Raw genomic sequence first — 15,251 nt, 5'->3', positions numbered from 1 at the left:
TACCACAACAGTCACAAGCAAAGATAAACTGTGCAATCTCCAGTTCTATGCTGTGTCACACCGGCTGCTTAGTCGAACCATCCCTCAAACCCTTGGACTCAGTCACACACTTCTCCAGCCTCTCATTCACCTCTCATTCCACAAGTGATGGCAGGGGTGGGGGCCACCTTTCAGTCAATGGGCGGTGGGTGGTGATGCGAGGAAGGTAGTTAACTTGTGCATTCCATGTATTTTTTAGATGTTGTGCCTTAACCGGTGTTACCTCTCACCAACATTTACTCCCTTTACTTTTTCAGGGAATACACCTATCGCTGTGCTTTCTGTTTCAATTTGTTTCTGACCGAGAAAACAGGAGGGATGTATAGTTTTTTTTTTTTTGTTTAACTAAATAGATAAATACATAACTGATGGACGGTGCTAGCAGGTGTAACAGCGTCTGTGTACAAATGACAGAATGATGCTGCTTCATGGTTTTATATCGATGATTAAGGTGACAACTCGAAGTACAGAAGATAGATAGATAGATAGATAGATAGATAGATAGATAGATAGATAGATAGATAGATAGATAGATAGATAGATAGATTACAGCAAACTAGAAGCCTGACAGACCCGTGGTGTGACTTTTAATCTGAACGCCATAATTGCTTTATTTGAGCATATTACACGTCACTGTGTAACTATTTTGAATGATAACATACTGGATTGGTTTAATTCTGAGAAATAATTCAGAGGCTTGAGAGCATTGTAAGGTCTTTGAACTTTGACTGCAGTTTGCGCAACACAAGTCACATGTCTCAAAAATGTATTTGAACACCTTGGAATCCTTGTGACATGTTCCTGCAGGATGGTCAAGGGCTGGGGAGTTATGTGTGGTCTGAAAGGTTGTGCTTTGCCTTTATAAACACAGGATACCATTTACTCAAGAGCACAACAAACACTTGCTAGACAAAATGAGAACAAACTTCATAAGAAGGGAGGGCTTGAGCCGACTTAAAATCGTTCGTTTTGTGAAAATCTGGTTACTGTTTAGTTAGCAAATTAAAGTTTAGAACTCAGTGACATATTCTTTAAATGGGAAACGTCCGGAAAAATTTACACTACATTTTATTTGAATGTATTACTAGTTGTGGTGTGTCTTCAGAACCTTGAAGTATATTCCCATAATGCATAAGTCGGTTGATCGTACTTGATAATACTATCGTGTATTATAAATTCCCCTTGAACTTCAAACTTGTTAAAATATGTTTCATTTCTCAGTTTAGCAGAGAGTAATATGATCGGTGCCTGCGGTGGACATTGATGCATTACACGAGAACAGGTTATAAGGTGATATATGCACGCAGGCACTTATATACCGAAGCCAGAGAGGACTTTTGTTTCTAGCACTAAATATCAGTGCTGGGCCTGCCTTCTAAGATAGGCAGATGGGAGCAGAACAGAAACAGTGCTCCAGAGAAGTGATTCTCTTTGCTTATTCAAGCTGAGATCAACTGGCCAACAGCAATTTACAGATACAGATATATGGACGACCTTTGATGGATTCAAAGAGGGGCCGGGATTCACCATTGGTGAAGTCTCCAGTGGATCATGGTAACCCTCATTTCAGAAATGCCATTTTTCATGTCCAGTACTTGTACACAATGGCCTTTCACTATTACAAGGAGACGAGGGGTTAAATTTGTGCAGCGAGATAAAATTACAACACCTATGCCTGGAAAGTGTGGGACCAGTGGTCTACATTGGAGATTCTGGATTGTACCCCTCAGGCACTATCCAGGGTTTCACTAAGTCAGTTGCGTTCTATTGGGGTAAAAACACCTTTACACTGCATCAATGAGTGTGTGGGGGTGTGTGTGCGTGTGTGAATGTGCGTGAGCGAGGTAGGGAGAGAGATGTGTGGGTGTGCCTTCCTTGGCCTTGTGTGTGCGTGTATGCCTGCCTTTGCCTTTTGTGTGTGTGTGCGGGCGTAGGGAGATGTATGTTTGTGTAAGTGCCTGCCTTGATCTTGTCAGTGTGTGTGTGTGTGTGTTTGTGTGTGCGCCGTCCCTTCTTTGACAGACTACTACAATAAAGGATGCTGTGTTCACAACATTTGTAAGTTTTGTACAGTTTGTTACCTATCGCACCACAAACTATTCGGAGCCCTTTTGGTGTAAACTTCCTTAAAACATGTATGTGCCATCAATCAGTGAATTATTGGGTTTATTTCATCTCATGGGAAGGGGAAGGGTAAACGCTGAGCTGACTACCGGAGTCCTGCAAAGAATCCAGATAAGCCACAGAGCTGCATTTACTAAAATACTTTGCTACTATAAAATATATGGACTCTTTTCACTCGTTCCGATCTCCCTTTCGATATGCATATGTAATAAACATTTATGTAGTTTCTGTGTATTTATTATATTGTCATTATGAATCTTTTTTTTTAAGAGAAGCCTCTTTAAATTTCGATACTTTCTGTTCCCTGCCCCAGTTCTTTTCCTCAATTGCTGTAAAAAACAGAAATAGGCCTTGCGATTTCATTGTCTATAAAATTAAAGATGTTATTACATTTAAAATCGCAACAACAGTTTGAAGACCTTTACCCAAACGATGCACAAATCCTAGAGCGCTCCTGTGACCCCAAATCTCTCCAAAACATCGTGAGGAAACGAAAGGTGGTATATTTTGTTAAAACAATACATTGGTAATCTGTGCAAAAAGCGTTTTCCTTTAGTTCAGTTTTTAAAAAATGATCCCGACCACCACGCGTTTAAAATTTGGGGTAAACAATGTTTGTAAGTGTGTTTTTTTGTTTAGCGACGCGTTTTTGTACTTTGTGGAATTTAAAACGGTTATATTTTTCCCATAACTGGATATTGGTCTGTGTGTGTTTTCATTCTGTATATATTTTGCGCTAGACGATACGTTTCTATTTTTCGCATTCCTGGATATTTGTGTTGAGTGTGTGTTTATAATTTATATATTTTGCGAAAGACGATGCTTTTCTATTTTTCGCATAACTGGATTTCTGTGTTGTGTGTACCTTTATATAGTTTGCGGAAGACAGTGAGTTTATATTTTCGGAAAGGGCGTGTGCGTGTGCTGCGGGGGACACAGTTTCTACTGGTTTGCACTCTCAGGAAGAAGGTGTGCTCGTATTTTGCAGAGGCGATTTACTGACATTTTTAGGACACGGTTCCTCTCCCGCGTCCGTCTATTTCCACCCACAACAAAGGACGCAGACGCTGAGCTCTTAGGCATATTTTATATTTTAATTAGAAAATATGATTTGGACGGCTAGGTCAGGGGAGTCGTGCAACACGCGTGGAACACTCATGCAGGGGGACATGCTGTTCTGTACACGAAACATCGAATGGAGCGCGCGCTCCGCACTTGAAACCTTGTATTTTTGCACTTGCACTGGACACTTCGCACAAGAACAAAGTTTATTTCATTTTAACACATTTCTTAGAAACGAGAAAAAGACCGAGCCATAAAAAAGTGCATTTCCGTACACGTTTTCAACGAGTCCTGTTCATTTAACTTGTACAGGCTTGTCTGTGGGCGGGATATATTGATTATAATTAGACCCCCACCCCCTTCTGCCCCACAACTTTCTGCGACATTACCATTCCCATCCCCTCTGTCCCACCCCCGGACCACCCCCTACCCGCTTCACCCCTCGCACCCTTTCCTTTCCCAACCATCAGCTCAAGATTCACAGACGGAGTCCGGCGCGGTGGAATTCTCAAGTCATGAATTAAATACTGAAACCTGCTTTGCAATGTGAGACCCACCCCCCCTTTAAAGCAGCCCCTGAGGCTGGGGTGGCGTGGCAGTAAGTGGAGACCCAGAAGTCACACCAGGACTCCCTGTGGGACCAGTGGCATTCGAAATAAGTGGGGTTCAGGGCAGGGTCTGTGGGTACGGGTCACGGGACACAAACCCGAGGGAGGGCAGCTAGGCTTTGATACTGAGGGAAACGGTCTACGCACAACTGAGGGCGGTTGTCTGTGGACAGCACGTGTCTAAGTGTCCTGGAGTGACACGGCCATGCGTGCAGGGCTCGAGGCGCACATTTGAGGTGTGAAGGCACCACGGGCCTGAGGGCAGCGCACGTCTGAGTTTTCAGGAATGAAGGCAGGGATACAAAGACGACAACTGAGGACGCTGGTCTGAGGACAGCAGGTGTCTCAGCGCCTTGCAGTGACACGACTCGGGGCGCACCTTTCAGGTGTGCAGGCATCACGATGCCGCGCGCCTGGGTTACCAGGAATGAGGGCAGAGGTACAAAGGAGCATAAGTGAGGGCGCACACTTCAGGAGGCAGGTCTGAGGGCTGCCGGAGTCTGAGAGCGTACGGTTGAGGGAGCTGTGTGCCGGTGGAGGGCCGGCAAAGCACGGACTCCAGGGCACAGACTATCACCACAGGGCAGAACTTTGGACTCACACTGGGGAAGGGGGAGAGGGTGTAGGGAAGAGGGCACAGGTTTTAGGTCCCAGGGTTGCCGAGGAAGCACACTTCGCTGTCCCCAAGAACACTTACAATTCACCTCACAAACCTCACAAATACAACCCTAACAGAGACATAGGCCTTAACGACAGAGGGCATTTTATGGTAGAAACTACAGTGGCCAGAAGACCCCAAATACAGAATCTCTGAGCCCCATCGGAACCACCCCATCTTCTTTCACACAGCTTTGTCTACTCTTTCAGAAGGTTGCCTTCAGAATAGGCATTATAAAAATAAAACATCGAATAATGTGCCTATCCATACGAGCGGCTGTGCCTAAAAACAGGATAAACAGAAGCAGGAAACAGGGGCCTCGTTTTTTAAACTTTTGGAATAAACGTATTTTTAACCCCCGGCCTCAATTTTGCACATCCCACAAATATACATTTCAGTATCCTGCACAGTACTCCATGCCTCTAAATACATGCGTTGTAGATCGGGGGGTGGTTAACCAAAGCAGAAGGGGCGGGTGGTGGGGCACCCTAATAAACTCCCTCACTTCCCAATGTGCAGGGAGCAGGTAGGTAGCAAGAGGGCCACGCTGCAAATCGTATTTTAAATAGTTTGGGTATACTTTGTGAAGTATCTTCTGAGATCAAAGTTAGACAAGGAACACCACGCAGTATCATGACATTTTCAGAAACTCCACAATAAATCACAGGGGGTACGGCTCATTTAAGGAGGGTCAGATTAGATACCCCCTGTTACCAGAAGAGGTCCAGCCCCTGCCCCCACCGGTCCAGCCATGTCTGGAGGCACTGCCCCCTGGGTCCAGTAATGTGAGGGGGCTCTGCCCTCTTGGTCCAGCCACTTCAGGGTCCACTACCCCATGTGAGGGTCCTCTGTCCCTCTGAGCCCAGTCATGAGAGAAAACACAGCCCCGAGGAGCAGTCACGCGAGGGTCTGCAGCCCTCTGGGAATAGTCATATGAGGATGTGCTGCGTCCAGGCATTCGATGAGGCGCGCCCCTCTGTGAAAAGTCATTTTGTTGGGGTGTGAGCTCATGGGTCCAGTCACATGAGGAGGCGCTGCCTCCAGCCCCCTTCTACTCGCATGAGGCGCTGCCCCCCTCCGGACCAATCAGGTGAGGAGGCGCTGCCCCCTGTGCCCCAGGCCCTGGTCAGTGCACAGCCACGGACAGCAGAATGGAGGGCTGGCTGCCCAGGGGGTCACTGGGCGCCGAAGGGCTGCTCTGGCTGCTGACGCTCTGTGGAGATGTAGGGCTCAGGGAGGAAGAGTTATGGAGAATGGCAGTGATGGGTCCTGACAGGCCTGAGGTCGGGGAGGGCTTAATGGGCACCGGGATGGCCGGTAGTGTCTGCCCCCCGTGGCAAAGAGGCTTGAGGGGCATCCCGTAGGCCCCCATGCTGTACTCGCTGCCCCCGAGGGTGTCCATCATGCCTGAACTGTACATAGGGGCCCAGCCCGCTCCTAGGGGTCCGCCCAGGGGCCCAGACAGGGGGTAGGCCCCCGGCACGGGCTGCATGGTGGAGAAGGCCAGCCCCCCCGGCATTTTATACTCGCGGGCGATGATGCTCTCAATGGCGAAGGGGTGCTTGAAGGTGCTGGTGGGCGAGCTGCCCAGGCCGTAGCCCCCCGGGGGCAGGTGGGCGCCTTGCAGCGCGCTCAGTCGGAGCTTGGCCTGCTGCTGCAGGTAGTGCGCAGCCTCGGAGGCCTTGCTGGGCGCCAGGGCGTCTGCCCGCAGCACCTTGAATCGCTTCCGGCGCCTCAGGAAGCTGCCGTTCTCAAACATGTCTCCGCAGCTGGGGTGTAGCGCCCAGAAGCTGCCTTTGCCCGGCTGGTCGGGCCGGCGCGGGATCTTGATGAAGCAGTCGTTGAAGGACAGGTTGTGGCGCAGCGAGTTCTGCCAGCGCTGCGTGTTCTCGCGGTAGTAGGGGAAGCGGTCCATGATGAACTTGTAGATCTCGCTCAGGGGCAGCATCTTCTCCTGCGAGCTCTGGATGGCCATGGCCGTCAGCGAGATGTACGAGTAGGGGGGCTTCTGGTCGCTGTAGGTGTTCCGGCCCGGGCGAGGCATGGTGTGCGCTGAGGGGGGCCTGCGGAGGGGAGAAAACACAGGAGGTCAGGAGGGAGCTGGCATGGGGTGGGCAACAACAGGAGTGGGTAGGAGAGAGCAGCCACCGGACAGGGTCTTCTGCCCTCTGGAAGCTTGGGTACATCGGAGAAAAGATAGGAGAAGAAACAGGAGGCAGCCAGGGCAGACGTTAGGACTTAGGAGAGAGATAGAATAGAGGGCAGAAAGAAGCTGTGGTGGTGATGGTTGGGGTGGGGCTGGACAGAGGGAGATGGGGGCGGGGCAGTGGGATATGGGCAGGTGGAAGAGAAAGACAAGAAAGGAAGTAAAGAGCATAGGTAGGAGTTAGGGAGGAGTTGATGCTGTGATAAGGTGTGACCCAGGACGGACATCAAGGGGAACAGGGGACCTGGGTTTTGGGGGTGCACCTACACGGGGAACAGAGCCAAGAAAAATGTGGGCACAGATTAGGAGGGGACAAATAAAGGCCCTTCTGCAGCGCAGCCAGGAAACCTATTTCGAATTAGTAAAACCCAATGAAAGGGTACAGACGAATATTAATATCTGCTGTCAGGGCCTTGTTAAGCGCTGGCAAAAGTGGGTATTCACCTTTCAGTCCCCGGTAAAGTGTTAAGGGTACGCATACGAAACAGGCTTATATTAATTCGATACTTAGGCATGCTCCCCTGTTCATTCTTCACTCATGCGCTTTTAGGAAGCCTGGCAATCAAGTCAAAGATAATCACCGGTCTCTGTAGATGTCTGCCACTTGTCACAGTTTTTCTCTCAAGTGACCTCACATATTGTACTCAACCTCAGCCCCTTCTTTCCCTCTATCAGTACATCTCTAGGTGTCTGCCGCTTCTCTCTCTCGCGCAGAGCAGCCTGCGCTTTCATTCGCTTTTGGCCTACCCCCGATTCTGAAAGTTTATGGTTTAATTTATTTACTTATTTGTCACACATACACCCACCAACGGCTGCGGGAAGGGCCAGGGTTGGGCAGTAACAGAATGGAAATATTTTCGGAAAGTGTAAAGAGTACTGCCCTATTGTTTGGCATCAGCAGGACTTAAATGATCTGATAATAGGTCATAACTACAGCGTTGGTTTTTAACAGGGGACTCAAAGTATGTCTTGCTGGGACCCCGGAGGTCCTTATAAAGGCACTGTCTGCTGTTGAAGACGGTTTAGAAAGAGAACCGACCAGGACTAGTGGGGCAGGGCAAAGGTTAGGAGGGAGCAAGTGCGGTGATTAGAAGGTAAACAGGTAAACAGACGCACTAAGGAAATATCTTGAAGTAGCGTTGTAAGCAGTTGTGCCATATCTCCCTTACTACCTCCCCCCCTAAGATTCACCCGGGGTTGCTGCATCTGAGTCGGCTTTCTCACTGTCTCAGCCCTACACTACCAGCTCAACAACCGGGGAGGCCAGACGACTGAGCCGGCTCAACTTGTCCCCTCCGGGACCCAGTGTAGCCGCTAAGAGATGCCGGATTCTTCCGGGTCTAGAAAGAAAGTCTACACCTGGTTTAGGAGAGATTAACGGCCCGGGTTTGGAGTGGCCGAAGACTGAAGTTAAACGGAGGGAGTAAGGGCAGAGGAAAAGAGGAGCAGGGGCAGCGCTTAGGTTGGAGCAAAGGCATAGGTATAAGGAACATGTGCAACTATTAAGAGGGTGCAGAGGCAAAGAGGAATAGAAGTAGAGATGGGGAGAGCAGTGTCACTGAGGAGGGGCAGAAGGAGTGCGAGTGCAGAAGTGAGGGATGTCACAAGGACGTTGGGTAGAGGGGATTTAAGAGATAAATGATGTGGGAGCAAGGCGGGGAGTGCTTAGGAAAGACTTAGGGCATGGTTTGTTGGGGAGCCAGGGCAGGGGTTACGATTGAACGAACCAGGACAGAAATAGAGAAGAAACAATGTATGGGTTACGGGGGATCTAGACCGGGGTCTGGCTGACCTCCGACGGCTCCGAGGGGGAGCTGGGGAGGGGGCAGGGACAAGGACGTTGAATGAGACTAGAGTGGGATGCTGAGCACCGAGAACATAACTTGAAAGCGAGGAGGAAGCGGGACTGGTAACCGAGAGTAAGAACTGGGAGAGTGAGAGCTTGGGGCAATATTCACGGTTTAGGATGAAGGTAAGAAAGAAGAGAAGGAAAGGTACGCCATTAACCCTCCCAAACTACAAGAAAGGTCCGGGTCTCGACGCAATAACCGTTACAAAGAGTTTGACTCATTAAAAAAAAAGGGACAAATTATTTTGCACGGTCTACTTTTCTTCTGACCTGGGACAGGCGTGTTCAGCCGATGGCCGAGCTTTAGTTGGGTCTACTGCGGACTGATTCTGCGCCACGCGCAGGCCGCTCTGGGGCCCGCGGAAGTGGAAGAACATTGACGCACTTCCTTTTCCCTCACATAAGCGCACATAACTTCGTATAATAATAACACCTGAGTTCGGACTCCCCCGGCACGTGCATGTGAAGTTGAAGGCTAATGGGGTAAGTGTGCATTTTGGATCCCAGGTTCTCTGAGCGGGACCTATGGAGAAACAAGGAGTCTGAGGCTACACTCCAGAGGCACAGGGCACCCAGAAGCACGGGGTCGAAATGTGCAGTTAAAAACCACACTTGTGCACTCCAGAGACACGGCGTCGGGAAAGCACACGCTTGTGAACTCCAGAGACACATAAGGAGTCGGAATGTGCGTTCCCCGAAGTACAGGCGTCTGCGTGTGCACTAGAGACCTGGTAGTCGCCTCCCAGCTACAGGAGCAGACAGGGACGGGTGTCCGAGTGCGCGCCCCAAAGATACCAGTGTCTGAGCGTTGTGCACACATGCGGCATGGGCCAGAGTCTGAGCATCAGCTCCCTCCCCCCGCGAACAATGTACGGTGGAGGAGCACAGGTGTCTACACAGGGTAAATATGAGAGCTCACCCCTAACTGTGCATTCTGAAGAAGGGTCTGAGTGTGCACTAAACGGGGCTCGGGGTCTACCTGTGTAGCTCGGACCCACATTGGCCTGAGTCTGCACTCTAGGGGGGCTGGAGTCTCGGAATACAGCCAAGAAGCACGGAGAACTGACTCCGCTTTCCAAAGGCTCATGCATGGCCCGGGGTCCGAGTCCTGAGGGATCGGAGGGTGCACTCTCTGCACTCTATAGGAGCAGGGCTTTGAGTGCTCACTTAGGCAAAAGCAAATGTCATCGGGCGAGCCCAGGAGAGCAGTTCCGGAGTAGTGCTGAATTTGTGTATTGAACAAATATACACATGCGCGCGCACAGGCCGAAAACAAGGGCTGCTGAAGACAGAGGCCCGTGGCTGCCGATTACCAATGCTGCCTAGCCTCGATTTCAACTCATGCCCCTTTTCTCCAACGCCATATAATGCACGTCTCTTTATCACACTCTTGCAGGGGCTTTGTATCCCTACTTTTAACTTTCCTCCCGTTTTCCCCTACCTGCCTCTCTTTTCTGGCCTCTCTGGTTCAAGTTTGACGATGGAAAGCAAGTCCCGGGTGAACCAGGACTGCTGCGCTGGTGCAGAGCGCGTGTGTGCGCCTGCTCTAAGACAGCGGTGCCTAAAGGGGAAACTGTTAACTTGTATTCTCCGAGTTACAGTATAAGTTGCAGACGGAAGATCTCGCCCCCTGGGACAGGCAGCCACTACTGCCGGTTACCGAGCCGTGCTGCCTTCAGCTTTGCATTATCTCTTGACAATTTCCGGGTCAATGTATGCGCTTTTGCCAGTGAAAACAGGCCCACGGGGAAGCACTGTGCCAGAGCACCGTTCATAATAGGCATCGCCCTCACAAGTGATTGCGGCCCCATTATCTGAAGCATTGGCACACAGTAAACACTGTTGTAGGGCACAGACGGGGCGTTTGGACAAAGAGTAGTGGTTGCACCAACTTACCCTGGGTATCTGTGTGTGCACAACAGTGAAGAAGAAAAGGAAAGTGTGGGCACCGACACATGGACCCAGGGAGACGGGACAGGGCAGGGATGCACGGAGAGACAGGCGGAGAAATAACGACAAGAGGTCAAAATCAGAGACAGAGGCAGAGCGAGGCACGCAGATGCATGGCTGGATAGACGCAGGCAGATAAATAGGCAGGACAAGTCAAATGTATAGACAGATGATATATAGACACAGATAGATAGATAGATAGATAGATAGATAGATAGATAGATAGATAGATAGATAGATAGATAGATAGATAGATAGATAGATAGATAGATAGATAGATAGATAGATCCCACCTTCTGATTGCTATAAGACAGCTGTCCACATCCGGAGCGCGGTTGATGGCTTTAATTTGACAGGGGCCTCCTCCGTGTTTAATTCGGATCCGTCCCCCTGTCGCCCGGCTAAAAGTTAGTACTTGGGTTTAGCAGACGTGTTCAGCTCGACCTCTCAGATTTGGGCACCTGGATCTCGCAGGGCTGCTGTGCGGAATCGAGTTGGGCCCCGCATTTCTCTAGCTGGATCTAGACGGTTAGAGAAACTGGATTTCTCAGAGCTGGTGCTCTGGATTACTCAGAGGCTACCTGGGCCCGACGAAGTTGGTGCACTGCCCCTCTCAGATCTGATTCCCCGGACCTCTCAGAGTTGTTCCTCCGGATGGCTTGGAGCTGGCCTCTAGGAGTTGGCCGCTCAGGGCTGTTGCAGGCTCTGCCCCCTCCGCGTCCGGCCGGACCGATCCGTTGTCCCTTTACCAGTCAGCTGTAAGATGGGGCATCCGGGGCAGGATGGAGCGGGGCGGTGGGCTGTCCAGCTCCTGGAGGGTGTGAGCTCAGCTCGGGCGGCGTCTCCTCTCCTCGTCCTTCCTGGAAGCATCTGAGAGCTTTCTACGGTGACAGGGGCAGAAGAGCCCCCTGCAGAGGCAGCCTCAATTAATGTGCACTTCTGAGCTATCAGATGACAATCGCCCCGGAGGGGGAGGGAGGGGGAGGGGCGGAGGGGGAGTGAGTGAGAGGGGAGGAGGCAAGCTCCCCTTCATTTACACTTCTTCACACAGACACCTGGCTCGAGGAATTCACGTCCACGCCAAGACTGGGCGAAGACTTCAAACGTCCCTGACTAAGAACGGGCGTGTGCGTGAGCCAGTGTGTGTGCATCTGTGCTTGTGTGTGCATAAGTGCGCACGTGTGCTTGAGTGTGCGAGTGTATTTGTATTTTTTCTGACTGTGTGTTTGTGTAAGTGTAATTGATTGTGCTTGCGTGTAACTTTCTGTGTGTGCGTTCTTGCATAAGTGTGTCTGTGAGAGAGTGAGAGACGGAGCGAGGAAGTTAGAGTATGCTAGTGTGTAAGCGAAAATCTCCATGTCTGCGCCGGAACATGTGAACGCGTGGATAAGTGTTTGCACTGTTAAATCAGTATTATCACCTGCCATTTGCAAATTCACAATAGACTAGATTTAATAGAAGTGTGTGTGCAAATTTTTCTGTGCAAGCGCTTGTGCACCGTGTTAACACTTGTCGTGCCTATGCGTGTATTTGAGTTTTTGTGCTTTCATTAGTCTTGACGGGGTCTATTTTTCATGCTTGAGTCACTCCGCGCGTCTTTCCCGTGTCTATGTGCGTTCGTGCCCGCGGGGGGGGGGGGGGGGGGTCAAGCGGAAATGCGTTGTCGGTGGATGCTGTTCGGTCTCAATGGTTCTCTAGTGACTAGTGAGGCAGCACCCCCTTATTAAACCCTTTCCACTCTCCCATCCACCCCGTACTGAGCACATCTCAAATGAGAGCCTTGTGCACGTGATAAAACTGCACACTCGCCCAGAGGGTTCATGCGCTTAATGTTAGAAACAAGTTCTTAACATTTTCATAAGCTTTCACTCAGTGTAAACACACACCCCACTTCACGATGTAGTATAAAGTTATGCTTATTGTGTGGCACCGACTTTGTTAATATTTGTGTGGACCAGGGTCATGCAAAACAACTCATATCAAATGTGCACAACGGAAATTAATTTTCAATCTTCCTTTTTGTCAAGTTAACCTTTAAGTTAGTGCTTTAAATGGAAATATAGAAGTGCAGGCACTCACTCTTTAGAGTACCGTTGTGCTTCTGAGAAGTGCCGGCACTCTCCCATTAAATGTATTCCTGCAGACCTGAGAAGTGCAGGTGCTTCCCTTTCAAATTGAAGAAGTGCAGGTACTCAGTACCGGATAGTATCCGCCCATTTAAAGCACTGCTTTAAGTGCTGTTGTAGAGCTGCGTGTCACAAGTTTCCAGTGCAGACGGATTCTTTCCCTCCACCGGAAGTTCTCATTGCCACATTAAAGGCTATACATTTCTCCATCGACATTCTTTTCAAAGGGAAAACCTTCACAAAGCAATCTTTGAAAATAAAATTCATCTATTGCTCTTTCATATGCATTCAGTAACACTTCCCTGAGAGTGAACTAAAAGGAATGATGCGCTTAATGGGGCACATTGAAACGTATCAACATAAACAGTGCAACACTATTCACAAGCAAACCTTGCCCCCTTCCGAGACAGATTTCAGCACTCTCTGGATTGACTAAGTAAGTCTTCTTTACATTGTGGGTACTCTAAGAGATTGAGCACAGCTACATTTCCTACAAGTTCATTGTTTTCCTCTTGGATTTTCCGTATTCAGGATTAAAGTGCCATTTTAATCCTTTGCATGACATATCCACCTAGTTTGGCACCAATTACATTTTTTACGTGCCTAATTATGTTACTAAATCCAGCCCATCTGTGCATTATGGGTGCTTTTGTTCTCTTAAATGTGTTAACTAACTTTTTTAGTTCTTGCCTCATCAGACTCACGTTTTCCAGAGAAAAAACATATTGAAAATATATATAAATACAGACATACAGGGGCTTTTGGCCAGTTCACTTTCACCATTGCTTTGTTCAAGTGGCATTCAGACTTCATCTATTTGCTGTCTTGTGTTGAGAGTGATAGTATTTCACCATGTCACCATATACCTGAAAAGAAATACAACTTAATTACTGTTGTGGGTCACTCATTTATTATTTCTGCCAAATGTGTTTTGCATAATGCATATGTTGGCAAATAAAATGAACTATTGCACGCACTGCACGCTCACCAATATCAGGCCTTTTGGCTTTGCCAACGCATGTTCTACTAAACATTCATTGGACCTACTGACACTACTATACTTTCTGGAATATTTTAATTTCTTTTTCCATTAGGGAAGCTTTTTCATTTTGTATGCATCTTTAGTTTCATCTTATTTACTGTTCTCTACATTGAATTTCATCATTAATCCATAAAGTACATCTTTCGTAGCATTATTCTAAACCCTTACAGTTACTGTACGCACTTAGATTATTCATTTTAACAATAGCCATCGTTTTGTATTTTAAAATGTATCAGTTAAATCCAGCAAATCTGTTCCAGATCGTTCTTATAGCTCTTATGCATTCCTATGGGCGATGTAGTTCCCTCTTTACTTTCAGTGGCATTCATTTTGGTATACAGTATCACATCTACTGATAACTTAATACATGGTAAAGAAAAATGCCCGAATACTATTTGGAGAGCTCATTAAACATAAGAAAGATCCTTGAAATAATATATTTCATTTGGAAGAAGTGAATTCAAATGATTGATTCATACAACGTCTCTGTAAGTCAAAATATGTTTTCCACTTCCCTCTTTGGGTTAGATTTTAAATACTTCTGTTATGTGGAATCACACATCACTTATCCTGTGCCCTTTTTACTCAAATTGTCAAGTTATTGATGATTTGGTGTTATTAAGCCCAATGTCATTTTTGTATTAATTCCATAGTTGTTTTACAATTTTGATTTCTCCACATAAATTTAATTTCTGTGACATTTCCTTGTGTAAAAAAACAAAAACAAATGAGAGAAGTAGAATGTATATCACAAAGTAGGTTAATTTAATTTGGTACTGATTGTTTAGGCTGACCATGTATAATTGACAGTTTCTGTTTCTGTAACACAATGCTTTCCATTTCCTTACTCATTGTATGGTAGTTTGTGGTATAAACACGTTTACTCCATTTATTCATGTTGTAATAAATATTCTCTTGAAACCTGAGAAACTGAGATCCAGGCTTGTCTAAATCTTCTTGTGAGTAACCTCTTTCATTGAATGCTTTCAAGTTGTTGTTATTCTTGAAATACATTTTCACCTGATGTTATGATTTAAAATGTCAACAGTTGACTGCAGGGTAACCCCTTAGTTAATGCTCTTTAAGAAAAATACATTATTTATATCCATTGACTTTCAATGACATTCACCAAGAAAACCTATCAATCACATCTAATATTTACATGAAATAATGTATAGTTCAAATATCTATTCAAATTGCAAAGTGTTGTCTGTGGTAGATGTGATTACGTTTGTGAGTACACTGCAGTGCATCCTCTGATGTTCCATTGCAAATTACAAAATTCATAATCAATGTATCAGCATCAAAGAGATAATTTATTTGGCCATATGTCCTGTTTGTATGCATGTATGTTTTTATGCAGTATTTCTATTGCAGTGCTACCTGACCAAAAGGCAGCAGAACGCTGTATATGATCAAAGACAAGCATACAGTCAATGCATGATCAGATAGGTAGCTTGTTTTTATACTTTTAATGAAATGTGATACAGTGTTTTCTGCACAGGTTTATCTTCAACTTTTTCCTAACTTAGAACAGCATTGAGCGGTCCTGATACAGATCACAGATGCATATATTGGAAAGGCCTG

At 47.4% G+C, this 15,251-nt stretch overlaps 1 protein-coding gene across 1 annotated transcript; it reads right to left on the bottom strand.

Moving 5' to 3' along the window:
• Nucleotides 1-3,417: 3,417 nt before the first annotated feature.
• FOXB1 (forkhead box B1) lies at nt 3,418-11,368 on the bottom strand. The gene is made up of 2 exons (XM_069223463.1): nt 10,790-11,368; nt 3,418-6,554 (listed from the first exon to the last, which is right to left on the bottom strand). Exon 2 carries the CDS (start codon nt 6,533-6,535, stop codon nt 5,618-5,620), a length of 918 nt encoding a protein of 305 aa, XP_069079564.1. The 5' UTR covers nt 6,536-6,554; nt 10,790-11,368; the 3' UTR covers nt 3,418-5,617.
• Nucleotides 11,369-15,251: the final 3,883 nt, after the last annotated feature.

This window comes from Pleurodeles waltl, chromosome 3_1, assembly GCF_031143425.1.
Source record: "Pleurodeles waltl isolate 20211129_DDA chromosome 3_1, aPleWal1.hap1.20221129, whole genome shotgun sequence".
Taxonomy (NCBI): Eukaryota; Metazoa; Chordata; class Amphibia; order Caudata; family Salamandridae; genus Pleurodeles; species Pleurodeles waltl.
The sequence above is the reverse complement of the archived record's forward strand: the minus strand, read 5'-3'. Positions and strand labels throughout refer to the sequence as shown.

Coding starts and splice junctions, on each gene's coding strand:
- FOXB1 (XM_069223463.1), bottom strand. CDS start 6,535: ATGCCTCGCCCGGGCCGGAACACCTACAGCGACCAGAAGCCCCCCTAC.